The following is a 17,024-nucleotide window of genomic DNA, read 5'->3' as shown; positions in this document are numbered from 1 at the left end:
TCTGCATTCGAGTCTTGGCTGTACTTTACCTAATCTGTGTAACGCTGAGCAAGCTACATAAGCTAGCTTACTGTTCCTCAGTGTGTTCACATGGAAAGTGGTGGTTATTCAACTTGCTTCGTGGGAGGCTGTGAAAATCTAATGAGATAATGTATTTAAAGTATCAAAAAAATAAGAAAGTATTTCACCTACAAACTTCCTTGTATGTAAGTAAAAGTCATTCAAAATTTAATGTTACCATACCTCTTAATCCCATGGTGCTATCAACATCTAATATTCAACCTAAATATCTTAGTATCCTTTCAATAAAGTGCTGCTAACTAAATTGTTTACTAATTTTTGTAATGAATAAGAAATGTGCTAGTGCTTTTCAATTCTGTCATCTAAACTTTTTTTACTATTTGAGAAAGATATACAAGGTTGGAGTAGACTTGGGTGGTGGCAGAAAAACTAAAAAATAAAAAATCGTTTCATGTCAGTTGAAAATGCATTAGTTAAGGCCATAGAATGAAAGACTAACGGGTGACTTAAGAATGTGAAAGGCTACTTCCCAGAGGATAGTCACCAGTTGGTTTTTATCCTTACTTAGACAAGAACAGGAAGAAATTAGCTTAAATTTCATTTGGGTTAAAGTAATGGAAGCAAGTATGAAATCTAATTCCCAGGGAATCTTTTCTTCAAAATAGAATAGAGACTAACTGCCTACCATTGTTTCAGTGCAGCCCTGACTCTAAGAATGAGAACACACTAGAAGTTTCAGTCATTCATCTCTATAATCCCCTTCAAGGGAAGAAAACAAGCAATGACAAGCCTATTATGCAACAGGTGTTTTCACTTGTTTCATTTCATCTTCGCTGAAAATTATTTGTCCTACTTTGCAAGTCAAGATGCAAGCTGTGAGAGTTAGTCTTCCCAAAGTTATCGAGTGAATGAGAAACACAGTTTGAACACAACTGTTACCTTCTCTAGAGCCAATCCTTGTACACTGCACCAGCTTATCTCAGTAAAGTCTTGCTCACCCTGGCCCTCTTGATTTGAATCTTTATTTTAAAATGATTTTATCTCTGTGACTTAAGAGGTATCTGAAAACTAAGGCAAATTAGGAATGTAGCCAGTACTTACTGAGCTATAAAATACATTGCTAAATATATAAGCATCCTACAGATACTGCCTTCATTTGATGACAGGTAACATATAAGGCAAATACTGTTATGAGTCTTATGTACAGATGGAACCTGAGACTCAAAGATGTTAAATTGCTTGCTCTGGACTCCGCATAAGTAGGCTGGGGAGCCAAGATTCAAACCAGTTGGTCTGACCCTATAGGCCGTGCCACAACCACTAGATAACATGGACACTGTAAAGAGCTGTGGTTTCAAAATTTTATTTGTCGTGAATACTTCACATTTGTAATCTTTTTGTGTTTAGAACCAGCTGTTACTGAAACGTAATAGCCATTAAATAATATCTGTAACAAGTTCAGTTAAGTGCATGGGAATTTAAAGATTAAAAAGTGAGTGGTTTATAGCCCAGAAAGAAGAAAGTCTATGAGCCTCTTTTAAAAAAAATCAAGTGTTTCTGTCAACAGATTAAGGAGCTACAAAGGTTTCTAGACATTCTGGATTCTTCTGGGGATTCTGGGGCACTTTGGCATGTTCTAGAAAGGACTAGGATGCCTCAAAACCTCTGCTCCAAGTCCATGCTCGAGGTGCTAAAGAAAGGGGCCTTTTAACTTCAAGGGAGGCAGCATTTTCACCTCGGCATGCCCAGTGACTAAAAAGCATGCATGTCAGGACCTCAGACCACAGGGCAGCAGCCAAACTCCAGCATAGACTTTTCTTCCTGTTTTCATCAAATCACAGATATTTAGAAGTAGAAAGAGCCCATTGAGGTCATCTGGTCCAATCCCTTTATCTTACAGACAAGGAATTTGAGGACCAGGCAAGGTTAAGTACTTTCTCTAGGGTCAGAAGGCTAATTAGTGACAGAGTTAGCAATAAATCACTTCCATGAAAAAACATGCTTTCAAAGCAAAGTTAATTACCTTGTACTCTCAAGTGATGAATAAGAACACCCATGCAGCTAGACAATCTCCAGTGTTTCTGTGAAGTAGATGTAACTCAAGAAGATCTAGAATGAACTTTATGACATTGAGCAATCTAAGTTAGCAGTCTTTAAAATGCATTAATTTGAGTCAAGTCATTATTTTTAGGGGAAGTGTTCCTACCAACTTTTTTTCTGTACAAAGTTATAGTTTCAGCCACAATAAATGCCCCAGTATTTTCATTTCTTGTCTAGTAGATTAAAAAAATCAATAAAACTTTAGACTTAGAAATGAGGAATAATCTTTGTCATCCATAAACATTGTACCACAGATTCTTAAAGGAAAAGATTCTTTTGATTTTATGGCATAACTTTTTCTCTGGAAGATCAAGAGTCATCCATTTTATCAAGTGATGACAAAACCCAGAGGTGTAGTGGTAATCCATTGGTGTTAATAATTTAATAACCAAATATAGTATTGCAAAGTATTGAAAGAAATGGAAAGTATTTTCATGTAAGATAGATTGTAAAAGTCAATTTCTTTCAACATGCATCTAGCTAAAAACCCATAGATTTGCCTTTAGAAAATAGAGTTAAATAAGAAAGGATAAAGGAAAACATCAGTAAGTAAAAAGGAAAAAATTAAAGAATTGGAATCAATATGGGTAAAAAGACAACCATTAAGTCAATATTCAACAGCAAACACGTAGTCTCCCATGTGAAAAAGGAAACAGAAGGTGAACACACGAAAAAACAGTGAGAATTAGACTGGGCCCTCTGTGCAAATGCAGGCTGACAACAAACCAAAACGCTACTTCCATCAGGGGGAAACACTGCGTCCATTAAAATATATTTTGAAATATTATTTAAGGAAAAAAGGAAAGACATATACTGTCAGAGAAGAGCTAATTCTGACAGCTGTAAAATCATGTAGTTTGACATTGAAAATGCTCAAATTCCCACAATTTACTAAATCTAACCCCAAAGATGTACACATTCTCAGAAAATAGAAACCCCCTACCACACTTGATATTTCAGAAATGTGATAATGATGAGGTTTTCCATTTGGCTGTGTCTTTTTAAGTGAACACAGTAGAAAAAATGGGCAGCAAAGTCTATTTGACATGGTGTATTAAGTCTAATGTTCATGTTATGTGTCTACTATATGAAAATCAATTTTGAGTGACTATTTCATGGCTCTACAGTAATCTGGCTTCAAGGACATTCCATGGCTATTCAATGTCAATTATTCTTCAATTTTCATGTTCTAGGAAACATTCTCCAAATGAAATCACTGAGATTTATGGGTGCTACCAATAGAAGAGAACAGAAGCATAGATATTTCATGGAAAAAAAAGATGCTCTGTTCAGTATCAAGTAATAAAGCATAGCATTTCTCTTTCTGTATCAATTGATGATGAAGATGATGATGACAGTGTTTTACTTCAACTTCTCATTTCTCCAAAACTCAAAGTTTTCAAGGTGACCTCCCAAAATGAAGTAATGAACAAGTTGGGTTTTCTTTGGAACTCTGAGTGCCTAGAAAGGGTTAACTTATTTGGGATCCCTCTGTAACCCAGAAACCTAATAAGATGATCGACAGATTAACAACTGCTTGTTGCTAGTGATCTACAAAATGTTATTTAATTTTCTTACTTTGTTTAACAGAAACTAAGTTCCCAGCGCTGTTATAAATACTTTACAAATGTCAAACTCATTTGATTCACTTAATACTCATAGCAATCCTGTGAGGTAAGAACTATTATTATTGCCAATTTCCAGAGGAGGAAACTAAGGCACAGAAAGATAAATTAATTTGTCTGAGGTCACACAACTAGTAAGTATAATCCTCTCTTAAAACTCAGCAATGGTCAACCTTTTAGCTTGATGCTGCAACCTTTTCTGGGTCTCCTCACTAAAGAGTACTTTTCAATGAAAAGTCATTCAGGGAGCAACACTGAAAATAGTTGCCTGATAATAATAGTTGAGTTTATTCATAGTTTTCTAAGTGTCCGATACTGTGCTAAGTGCTGACAAAAACAGCAACACCTGTTTGATCCTTAATGTAAGCAATCCCATTAGGAGGCACCATTTCCCTTTAAATGAAAATACTGAGCTGTGGGTGGCTAACAGCTTTTCCATGAGTTACACCACTAATAAATGGAAAGAAGGAATTCAAACCTGAACTATCCATCCAATCCGGAACTCACCTACCATAGCATGAGGTGTACTGCTTCCCTATTAGGGAGCTAGTCCTTTAAGGAGACAGGACTAAGGAATGAGGATTTCGGCTGGCTTTTTTTTTTCTTTTGCCATAATGGGTCATCAACAAGATTTTAGGAAATGGAATGAGACTCATTACATTTAAGCAGATGAATTAGGAGTGTAGTTCATCTATGAGAATTCTCTGACAGTAAAATCCCCTCAAAAGAAGTAGTGTGGTAAACCAATTAATAACCCCAGTTTCTAGCAAAGTATATCCAACCATGACTCACAGTCATGACAATGACATTATTGTTCACTGTAATCATCCTTCATTAAAAACTTTAAATTTACAGTAAAGTCACATGAAAAATAAAGTTTAAAGAGTGTCATGCTGAAATATGGAGAAGTGGGCTGCAGAGTGGGCTCAAGTACCTGTCCCAGAGATGATCTCACATGAAAAGTACAGTTTAAATATAAAGTCCCAAGAATATTCTCTTCTACAATTCCCATATTTACCTGAAAGTGTGATATGCTGTCATCTGATAATACTCACATTTTCAAGTCACAATTTTAAACTTTTTTTTCAAGAATCAAAATGCAAATCAAAAAATTGAGATCACAAATAAATTGTGACAGCCGATAATTTTATTATAATCCTATCTCTTCTAGAGATAAAATCATGTATGTTTATTTTATATTTTAGTCATTTTAGAGATTTAACTTATTTTATAATTTTAGAAGCGAATAATTTTTACATGGTTAAAATGTACATTTCAAATGTAATAAATATTTTTAAATTTACTGATTCTTATCAAACTATGGATATATTTTCTTTGCTCAGTCTTATAGTTATTATAAGTATAAAATGTATGCAGTAGTCCTCCATTATGTAAGGGGAAAACATTCCAAAACACCCAGTGGATGGCAGAAACTACAAACTCTATACATGCTATGCTTCTTCCTATACATGCATTAAAGTTTAATTTATAAATTAGGAGATTTCCAAATCTTTTGTTGTAAGAAATTAACAATAATAACTAACAATAAAGAAGAACAATTATAACAATATACTGTAATTAAAATTATGTGAATGTGGTCTCTCTCTCTTTCTCTCTCTCTCTCTCAACATATCTTATCGTACTGTACTCACCCTTCCTGTGATGTGAGATGATACAATACATACATAACAAAATGAAGTGTGATCAATGACGCAGGCATTGTGATGTAGTATTAGGCTACTACTGACCTTCCATATTCCCGAATCTCTGCAGCTATCCCTCACTTGCATTAAATGGCTTTGTGTCACTCATTTCAGGGGATTTTTTTGTTGAAGGCTTTGTATAGGCTCCGTGCTTTCCAGCGCAGCACGTTGTCAACTAGAACACGTTTCTGCTCATGTCTTCTACCCACAAATTTAATGTCTTTTCCATCTCAACTAGGCACTTATCATGCACCATGGCCATAACTTTTGCAGTCTGAAGTGAGACAGCAAAACTAGCACGAATTTCTTTTTCTTTCTTCACAATTTCACAGGCAGAATTCATTCATTCTCAGCATAGGTCTTAGCAACCTCATCGTTTTTCTTTCTTTATTGAGACCTTTCCCCTTTTCACTTAAAGAAGCACTTGATGGCTTCTCTTGGGCATACCTAAATTGCTAACATCATTACTCTTGTGCTTTGGGGCCAATGTTAAGAAAAATAAGCACTGTGATACCATGACAATCTGTTAACTGCAACAGTAAGTCTGATAACTGAGATGGCTACTAAATGACTAACGGGTGGGCAGCGTTTCCAGTGTGAATATGCTGGACAAAGGAATGATTCATCTTCCAGATGGAATGGAGCAGGACAGTGCAAGATTTCATCAAGCCACTCAAAATGGTATGCAACTTAAAATTTATGAATTGTTTATTTCTGGAATCTTCCATTTAATAGTTTCAGACCACAGCTGACCATGGGCAACTTAACCCATAGAACCACAGGTAAGTGGATCCAGGCACTATCAACATTTGAACTGCAAATACAAATGGATTCTTTGTGTGAATTAGACTCCAGAAAATGAAACTGATTTCTCACAATTCAACTGTAATCGATATTCTTAAAACTCACTGCAATTGCACACTGCACAACACAATATAAAATCAATATTCTCTTTTCTGTGAAAGTTCTTTTTGTTTGCAGCAGAAAAGGACTGAGGCTTTTTGATACAGTGATTTGTGGAATATAAAATAAAGAATAAGGAGAAGCCCTTAACTGATGGCTTTTCAAAAAATAGGAGTCTTTGATTTTATGAAAAGAATATATACTTTTCTTAAATTATTAGAAATTCTCTCTACTAGAAAAAAAGAGCATGGAAATCAGCTTAAGGCAAGTCATAGATCTATGACTTCTACATCATTAAAGTTTTACTGATACCTTGAGTAAGTTGCAAATGAAATCTGGTTTTGAAAGACTGCCTTAAAACCACTTGCATATTACTAAATATTTTGAATTTATGTTTCCAGTGGAGCTTTCTTTGCTTTTTGAATAGTATCTTATTTGAGTTCATTTTCAAGGAAAATGTTTTATAATACTTAAGAAACTTTAAAATATTTTAAGATTTAGCAAGATAAGAAATCTACCCTGTAAGTGGTATTCTCACATAATAATGGAATTTTAAATTCTAGCCACCAAATTTCTGTCCCCTATAACAATAACAAAAGTGTATATAAGCATTCTTTTATGACCTACTGTCCTTCCCTCAAATCCCCTCTTGCTCAAGGTAAAGAATTTTTGTTGTCTAGGAGACCTCCAAACATTGCCAAAAATGCTCCAATGCCTTTCATGTTGATGCAAACATCTAGTGAAGACAGCTATGTCGTCCCCAAAGTACTTAATTCTAAGTTCATTTATCTGAGAATTACTCAATATGCTTCTTATAGGAAAGTGTATCCGAGTATTATTTGATATGCTTCTTATAGGAAAGTTAGCTAAGAAAGATGAGGTACCAAGCAAATATCCAACATAAGGAGCTAGAACATATATTGACCTCCCTGAAACATATATAATTATTTTTATTTCATTCAACTTGATTATTAGCATTAATAATAGAAAAAATAAAAATGCATTAACATTAAGTGGTTAAGAAATGTACAATTAATGTTTGCCAGAAAGTGGATAAAGGACCTATTATTCAAAAACATTTGTTTTTATTTCTGAATCTATAGTTTTACATTTGTCCCTTACGCCAAGTTTCAATTAAATTTACTGCAAATGACATATAGTATATATAAATGAAACATCCTCTTTTCTGAGAAAGTCTTTTCATTGGTAAAAGGAAGGACCTTGGCATGGTATTAATTATACAAAATTAGAATTTGCATTTCCTTTTCCCTTACACAAAGTAGAAAATAACTTATTGCACAGAGGTAAATGACTCACTTGCAGTCACGTTGTTGCTAAGTCTCCTGTTTGCAAAAATATCCTAGAAATATTCAGAACAACGTATTAACTCAATAACATTCCCCAAAGCCACCCCTTTGCCTCTGTATGTAGTTATGAATTATTTTGTGAACCAAAGGCAGATCTGTGAACAAAAATGTTTGTAAACAAAAATGTTTGTAAACAAAAATGTTTGTAAACAAAAGGCAACTAGGGAAATACATTAGAATTTTACAAATTTAAGTCACAAATAAACTTGGAGAATGTGCTCAGTGTTTCTATCTCTGCCAAAATGTGTTGAGGTTGGTAGGGAAAGTGTTATGACTGTCCACCTTTTGCAGATGAGTAAACTAGGGCTACAGCACTACCCCAGAGAGACTTACCTCAGAGTACACAGTTTAATTAAAGGGTAGACTTACGATTCTCAAACCCATGTATTTCCTTCTAGATTCCAGAGTCTGGCAATTCATTCCTTGTCCATGCCACTTCACTACATAGTCTGGGGACTGATGTAAAGGCAGCAAAGTCTGGCCTTCTGAATGTTTACAGTATTCTGTATGCACTATTTAATTCTATCTTATTCTTTCTGGTATCTTGGCCATGTCTCCCCAGTATACTGTAAGTTCTTTGAGAGCACGGATCATACCTTTGGCCTCTGTGGAATTGCCAACAATTACTAGCATAGAGCCAAGGACTTGTAACTTTTTAAAAATATTTGTTCATTCACTAGGTAGATGCAAAAGTTCTGGGAGGCCCATTCCAGGAGAATGGAAAAGAATTGTATGCCACAGGCAAATTGAATTTATTTATTACCCAATTCTGTATTTTTTTTATTTCTGAATTCACTAATTTTCTTTTTTCTATTTTCAAAAAAAAAATTATCACAGTGTTTTTTTTTCAAATGACAGTATCCAGTATTTTCAATAAAGCAGATGTTCTCGATCATTATTGGTGAGGGATGTACCCTTTATGGGCATAATTTATCAATATGTAAACATATTATTTTAAATTGCAATTTCAGCAATTCCGTTTGTAGAAATGTTTCCTAAAATAATAACTAGTGGTGTTCAGGTGCATACCAAAATTAGGACCTTTGATGTACATAAAATTAGGAGATAACCAAAATATTAGCTATAATCCAAGCTTTCAGACTTTTAAAACAGTATGCAGGTCAACCAAGCCAGTTCTTTTTTTTTTTTTTTTTTTTTCAAAAAACTTTCAAATAATTGAAAAACATTTCTATATTTTGTACTGTTTTCATCAAATTAACAACATCAATTTTTTCTTCCATTTGTATAAACTGATTTTAGCCTGTGAATCACATACCTTTATTACATGATGCTTTTCTTGGAACACAGGAATCTTAAACATTTGGCACCAATATGTTGTATCTTTGTTTGGAATGGGAACCTGTCTTAATAAAAATGGGGGGAAGACACAAAGTCACATTCTCTTAACATGCTACTAAATAAATAATATAAGCAAAAATGTTCATATACACTTTCAATAAACCCATCCCTATAAACGTAAAACCTGAAAACACTTACGTCCTGATTTACCAGATCAAAGTACAGTAAGGCTGTAGAGAGCACACTGGTTTTCTCAGGATTCAATAACCGCAGACTCTTGGTGCCCCTGTTGGAGTCATGGTACTTGGGACCAGCTTCTGCATCGTCACGGTGGTAGGCCCAGATCACTCTCACAGTGCTATCCTGGGAATGGACATGAGTGTGATTAGGTCTCATGAGACCACTTTCCTGACCATTGAGTTGAGTTTACAGAACTCTATTGTAAACAAGATATAGAAGTGAAGAAAAGAAAATAACATTTGGAGTTCTCAACATGGTCTCTAACATTAATTGCACAAATTTGATTAAATCATTAAGAATCCAAACACATGAGTTACTTTGTGGAAGGAATCATCTCTCAGCATGCGAGACTGTGTGTTCCAAACCATACTGAAAGACGACTAACTCAGTAATTACACTCTTAAGAATATGACAACAATAAATCATCACCGTGCTGAAACTTTAAACTTGGAACTGGTAGCGTCTAAACAAATATTCTTATTCAGTAGCAGAGATTTTGGAAAGTTAAATGCCAAGGACTACTTTAGGGAAAAATAAATTAATACAATGAAAATTAAAATTACCTTAAGACTTTTCCTTTTACAGTAGATGTTTTCCTAGGAACTAGCCTACTCACACGTATAAATTTAAAGAAAGAATAGATATAGAAGGATTTCTGATTCTGAGTTTTTTAATTATACTAGAATGAATCTATAGTCATTTTATGAATCCTGAGAATTTCCTAGGAACTGGTTTACTGCAACTAGGGAAAGTACTGTCAGGTGAAATTGGTTTCCACTGAGCAACCAAGAGAGATTGCCCAAAGGGCTATAGGGTGGGGGAAGGGTTTGCTGAGGTGTAAAGAAACTGTTCAATCCTCCCACAGATAAAGGTGTTTTTGCCAGATCTTTGTAATAAAAACTTTGAAAATAAACAATAAAGCAAAAGCTATTTATTTTAAATGTTCTCTTTGCTACACTCTTCCTTAATAAGTCAAATGACTGTAATTATTATTCCAATTAAAGTATAATTGCACTGTATATTGCATAAAAAGTAATGCCTCTTTCACGTGTTTTTTTCTGCCTCTTTCACTCTCTATGCTGAATGCTAATCAGGATGCTTCATATTTTTTACATTCCCATTTTTGAAGCTTTGATTTACCAAATAGTGAAAGATAATTATATTGGTCTATACAAAATAAAATCAATCCAAACAATTCATGGAAATTTCTGAAGTAGTACATATCTTCCAAATATTTAATTTGCATGTGCATAAAGATATTAATTATAAGAAATCTCATATAATATGCCAGTAGGCAATTATAATCAGCCACCTATTCATCTTGATTTTAGAAATTTACAGATGAGTCCATTACAAATCAGATGAATTATATCCTAATATTCAGATTCACAATTCTCTCTTGTGTAATACATTTCTTCAAGCATTTATCTGTTGCATATTTTCTGACTTTGTAGAGAAGAAACTAAAATGAATTTATACTAAATCATATAAATTTTAATGGGATATTCAAAATGTTAAGTCACACAAAAGTTGATTTTATTGAAATTTGTAGTCTTATACTTTTTTGGATTCTAAAAAAGATTTCAAAAATATTCCTAAAAAGACTATATGACTCGTTTCTCTTATTCTTTAAAGTGATTCACAGGTATAACTATTCAATTTATTCGTGCATGAATTCACTCACAGACGCCTTACCGTTATACTCTTGTCATTTATGTCACATGTATGCAGCTCTCTGGTAAATTCAATTATTGTGTGGGTACCATTTTCCATGGCATATTCTAGATGGTAATCTTGCTGAGCATCTTTTTTCAATTCTCTATTTGCATTTGTAAAATAATCCTGTGGAAAATATGGGAAAGAAAAATCAGGATACCTAAATACAGAGAGAAATGAATTTATTTAAAAACAAAATCTTGTTATCTAGAGTTATTTTATAAATGCCGGGAATTTCCAAGGAGATGGAGTACTCCAACTGGAGAATCAGGTCCCTGGGAAATGAGTCCATCTTTGAACTTCTGGCCTTTGAGGAAAACATGGTGTAGACTGATAACATCACAGAGCATCACGAGATGGAATGAAGTAACCTTTGATATCATTGTGTGCCTTTCTTTCCTGGTAAAACTTAAAAGAGGGACAATAGCACTATGAAATGTCTTACCGCAAAGTGATATAATTAGTTAGCAGCAAAGCCAGAATCAGCCCTAAGGTCATCGATCTTTCTATTACAACTCCTGTTGGAGCCCCACTTCACTAGTCATAAGAGCAAAGACATCCATGGGCAAGTCCGGATTATATGTTGTTTCACTATGACTTTTCATGGCATATCCTTATTCAAATGAAATGCAATAGAAAATATGCAAAGAAAGGAAACCAGTTGAATTAGACAATATTGAAAAACTAGGAAAGTTTTGTGTTTAGGGATTGGCCATAATTTTTGTACTAAACTTGTTTAGTGGTGTACATATCACTTCTGAGAGACAGACCAGTTCAGTGGAGAGAACATGGGCTTTGCAAGAAAATGACTAGGCTGTGACCCCCAGCTGTACTCTTAAACAGCCCTGAAGAACTGTTGAAGTGAAACTCTGAAAGCTTTAGTTTTAATATTAGCAAAATGGGGATAATATATACCTATTTTATACATTTTGCAAAATAAATCAGCTAGTATGGGCAGGGCATAACTGCCCACCATGGTTAGCACTCATTTAATACTAATTTCCTCTTCTCTTTTGCACCATAGTTTGGTTTTATCACCAAAATATCTTCTTATGCCTTTTAACATTCGCCTACTTTGCTGAGTCATCAAAACCACAGTATTAACTTTTGTCAGTTATGAAAGACATAAAATTTGCCTTAATTACTGCCTTACTGGTTTTCCAGTACTTAATGATATTTTATTTTTGAGAAATTGTACCCTTGATTTAGAAACATAATTATGCTGAAACATAATTATAATTCCTTTTACTAACAGTAAATTTGTATTTGAAGAATTGATTGTGATGTTTGACTGAGAAAATGCAACATACAAGATAAAACCTCACAGTTTCTATAAAAGTCATACTAAAATAGATGGCATTTGGCATTTTTATTCCTAGCACCTTTGTATGGTAATTATCAAGTGTGCATACATTTCACATCCAGGGTACCAGATCTAGATTTTCTTTAATATGTAAAAACCCCAAATTATTGGCAATGCAGAGTCTAACTCACCTTTCTTCACAACGGTAACAGTAACTACTACAGCTTCTTATACTCACCAAGCCCTGTTTACACCTGTTACTTGTATTAGCTAATCTAATCTTCAAATCAAATCTATTAGATAAAACTATTTTTCCATTTTACAGATGAAGACATCAAAGCACAAAGAAGTTAAGCAACTTGTCCAGGATTTACAGCTGGTAAACGGAAAGGCAGGTTTCAAACCCTGGTACTCTGGCCCCAGAGTCTGGATCCTTTTTCACTCTTTTACAGTGTAGTGGCCACTGCTGGAATAGGATGGGTATGTACATTTTTGTTTATTTTTTCTGTCTACAGAAACTATGTCAGTTTTTCAAATAAAATGTTACTTTTCTTCTGCCAAAGTTGAGGTTTGTCAAAATTCTTATTCTGAGAACTGGATTGCAATTGTGAAAGCAATTTAAATGAAATACACCTGTGAGTTTGTGATTTTCCCATTTTTCATCACATAGATTTTACCATATGTAAATGAAATAATGTCTGTAGACAAAGAGAAATTTAGATCAGTTAAGTGTGCCTTTTCAATGAACTCATATTTTATTACATGATCCAAGCAGTTTTTGCAATACAATACAAACAGTAATCAGTTCAAAGAGTAGAATAATTATCCTAGTCTTGCAAATAAGTTTCCAAAACCATTATTTCCACAAACTATCCAGCTGGTTTGCCAGTTTTCCACTCGTTCTATTTCCACTCAACCATACCAACTCCTTTTGGCTCTTCCATCTTTTTCTGGCTTTTCACATCAGTTAGTTATTAGAAAATGACAAATTTCACTCAACGTACGTTGATGACCCCTTGTGCCATCTGCCCTGTGTAATCAGGTGAGTGCCTAATATTTAGAAAAGACGGCCACCAATTACTTCAAAGTTCTGGACTCCAGGAAAAATGCAGTTGTCTAAAAGAAACTCATATCTTCAACCTTTCTGAAGGAAAAAATGGTTGGATCTTATTTTAAACAAAATTTAAATGTGAACTAACCTAGCCACCACTATAATTCCACTACAATTTTTTCACAGGCTGGGCATGGTGGCTCATGCCTGTAATCCCAGCACTTTGGGAGGCTGAGGTGGGTGGATCACTTGAGGTCAGGAGTTCAAGACCAGCCTGGCCAACATGGCAAAACCCCGTCTCTATACCTAAATATACAAAAACTAGCCAGGCGTGGTGCCAGGCACCTGTAATCCCAGGTACTCAGGAGGCTGAGGCAGGAGAATTGCTTGAAACTGGGAGGTGGAGGTTGCAGTGAGCCGAGTTTGTGCAACTGCACTCCAACCTAGGTGACAAGAGCGAAACTCCGTCTCAAAAAAAAATTTTTTTTCACAGTTTCCAACTTTTAGGTTCTATTTGGAGGCAGATCTTTAGATTTGATTATAATATGCCTTAACTTTCCAAATAATATTATTATTTAACATGTTTACTGCAGCTAGGCCCTCACTGATGGCTGGAAATCCATGTTAATCTCTTGCTATTTTCCAAAGACACCTCCCAAAACAAATATTCTAAACCTTCTCTATGCAAGATTCCAACATTTCCCCACCCTTAGCTTATGATCACACATCTCAGTTTATTGAGAGAATTTCAGTTATAATACATGAGAGCTCCCATTTTCATTCTATCCTAAAAAATATCTACTATATGGAACCAAAATAAAATACTGATTTTAAATGAAAGCAGAAAGAGGAAAAAATAAAAAGAAGATGGAATAAATAGAAAATAGATGTAAATGGAATGGAGAAGCATAACAATAGATCCTACAGACACTAAAAAGTTAATAATATTATGGTTACCCTGAAGCCAAATAATTGGATACTTTAGATGAGAAACAAAGTCCTTACAAGACAAAATCCAGCCAAAGTCATTCAGAAAAAGAGAAGTACTCTGAATAGTCCTCATGGGTAAAAACCTTCCTAAGAAAATTCTAGGCCAAATGCTTTCACTTCCTAACTCATTTTTTTTTTTATGACAACGTTACTCTGTTACCAAAATTAAGGACACTACCAAAAAAATTACAGATCATTATCTCTCATGGACCTAGATGTGTATTTCCTTAAAAATAGAAATAGAAATATTTCTTAGCAAATAGAAGTCAGCAACATAAAAAAAAGGATAATATAGCATGACCATGCAGAGTTGTCTTAACAACAGAAAATCAATCAATACAACTTAGTACATCAAAAGTCTAAAAAAGAAAAACCATCTGGTAAACTCAATATATGCAAAAAAAAGAGTTGATAACATTCATTCACTGCAAAATCTTCAGTAAACTAGCAATAGAAGGGCACTTCTTCAACCCTAGACACCTATAAAAAACCTACAGGTAACATACTTAATGGTATGAGACTGAATTCCTCCCCCTAAGTTTAGGTACAAGTAAGTCCTGGAAACAAGACAAGGCACATTCTCCACGTGGAAAGCACTACAAGTTTGTAGTGGTTGTCCACCTTGAATAGTTTATTTCTGTTATTCCCTGGCTATATTTTCACCTCCCATTCCCTAACTAAGGACTTCAAAGTTCTGTCCTTAAAATTTTATTTCTGTCTTCATATTTCATCATTTGTGAATCACATCTGCTCCAACAGTTACAAATCTTCACCCTTTATTCAGTATCACATATCCAAAAGTCTTTTTCACTTGGAAGTCTTATTGTCATTTCAAATGCAATAGATTCAAAATTGTATTCATCTTTTACCTGGAAGACTAGTGTTCCTGAATTTCTTTAATTATACTGCCATTCTCCTAGCTATCTAAATTCAAAACTGTAGTCTTTTTCTTTTCTTTCTTGAGACAGGGTCTCACTTCGTCATCCAGGCTGGAGTGCAGTGGCACGATCTCAGCTCACTGCAGCCTCATCCTCCCGGGTTCAGTTTTATTTTTTGTAGAGACTGGTTTTTACCATGTTGCCCAGGCTGGTCTCAAATTCTTGAGCTCAAGTGATCTGCCTGCCTCAGCCTCCCAAAGTTCTGGGATTACAGGTGTAAGCCACCACACTTGGCCTGTAGTTTTCTTTAACTTCTTTCCTGTGACTCACATCTCCACACATAGCCCTGCCTCTCTCAAGTCTTCCTTTAAAAACTAACCTGCCTTTTAGTTCGATTTCATTTTGACTTCTCCTTTCTCCCACATGCTATCATTTACATACTCTGTCACGGTCTTCCTTGAAAATCACTCTCAGTGTGTCACTGCATTTTATTCAACAGTATTTAGTACAAAGTCTGTAATTTAGAGTCCAGGTTTCCTCACATCAAGCCTAACCTGGCTTTCCAGGTTACCTATTATCAATCTCACCACAGGACCTGTATTCATTGTCCCCTTCAATTACTCTGCCTTTTCTCAGCTCTTTGCTTCTGTTCCCATTCTTCTTCCCTATCCCCCTCCTCTCTTCATTCAACTAAGAAATCCATCCTCTCCACTAACTCCACTTACTGAATCTCTTTTTCCCGCTAAGGCTCATGATTCTATTTCCCCTATGAAGTTTTCCTTGATCATTCCAACTGGAAGTCATGGTTCCCTCTCTGAATCCCTATTCCTCTATTTACATTCCTGTGTAGCATGCAATCTATTCTAGGCATTGCCTGATCTTTTCAATATATGATAATTGCCTAGAATTCAGAAGTTAATCTTAGTAATTCAGTTATAAATTTGTGTCTTGGAATACTTATTTACACTGTCAATAGAACAAAAACAAAGGTGGGGGAGACAATTATTTTTCCATCTAATCTTAATTCTATTTACATATGGTTAAGACCAGGTATGGCATGTGTTTAACCAGATGCTAGAATGACTTTGGGTCTGCATGATCTGCCATACAGACACATCTGGCACGGAAATCTGGGAATGTTGTTGTGACCTTTCAGCCCCTCCATGCACATGAATCTTAGGAAACTGACATTAGTATTTAGAAAAAAAAAGAGTTTATACATGCAACAACTATTTAAAATCCTTTTACACAAGGAGATAATCCCCTACCTATTTTAAATAAATAAGAAAAAGAATACATCTACAGGGAGAAGTCATGTTTCAGAAGGTTTTCTAATGTTAATTTATATCCTCAGTACACAACACAGTGACTGGCATGTTGAAGATTCTCGTTAAATACATGCATACACTTTGAAAAGGAGCATCCTGCCTTTCTTTTCTGTTAAATCTAAATAAGGAGATAATTTTGAAAATAAAATATAAGAACATAAGAACCCATCATCTGATATTCACAGCTTTGTGGTATACAAAGAGTTTACCTTAATGGGACCAAAGTATTCCCCAGTAGTACCTTATTTCTTCTGTCTGTATAAGAAAATACTCAGACTGTAATAAAACAGTCTTAATGCTGTCAATATTATACAATAAAAGTGGTCTATTGGACAATCTTAAAAGCACAATTACATGAAGTAAAAGAAGAGAAAAAGACAAAACAAAAAAAAAATTCTGGGTCCTGAATTTCATTGCATTTAACTATTCTTGCCTGGAGGAAGAAAAGCAGAAAAGAAAAGGGAAATAGAGGAACAGTCAGCAATAAAACCATCAGTCTT

The 17,024-nt window shown here is 34.7% G+C and overlaps 1 protein-coding gene across 2 annotated transcripts in view; it reads right to left on the bottom strand.

Annotated features, from left to right (window-relative positions):
• MOXD1 (monooxygenase DBH like 1) overlaps positions 1-17,024 on the bottom strand; it is a 110,705-nt gene that overhangs the window by 74,103 nt on the left and 19,578 nt on the right. For both annotated transcript variants that reach the window (XM_003932439.4, XM_010343013.3), the window contains exons 2-4: positions 10,954-11,100; positions 9,217-9,381; positions 8,996-9,079 (exon numbers count right to left, since the gene is read on the bottom strand). In XM_003932439.4, coding sequence (XP_003932488.2) covers positions 8,996-9,079; positions 9,217-9,381; positions 10,954-11,100 — 396 coding nt within the window. The remainder of the gene's footprint in view (positions 1-8,995; positions 9,080-9,216; positions 9,382-10,953; positions 11,101-17,024) is intronic.

Source organism: Saimiri boliviensis, chromosome 4 (genome assembly GCF_048565385.1).
Source record: "Saimiri boliviensis isolate mSaiBol1 chromosome 4, mSaiBol1.pri, whole genome shotgun sequence".
In the NCBI taxonomy this organism is placed as follows: Eukaryota; Metazoa; Chordata; class Mammalia; order Primates; family Cebidae; genus Saimiri; species Saimiri boliviensis.
The sequence above is the reverse complement of the archived record's forward strand: the minus strand, read 5'-3'. Positions and strand labels throughout refer to the sequence as shown.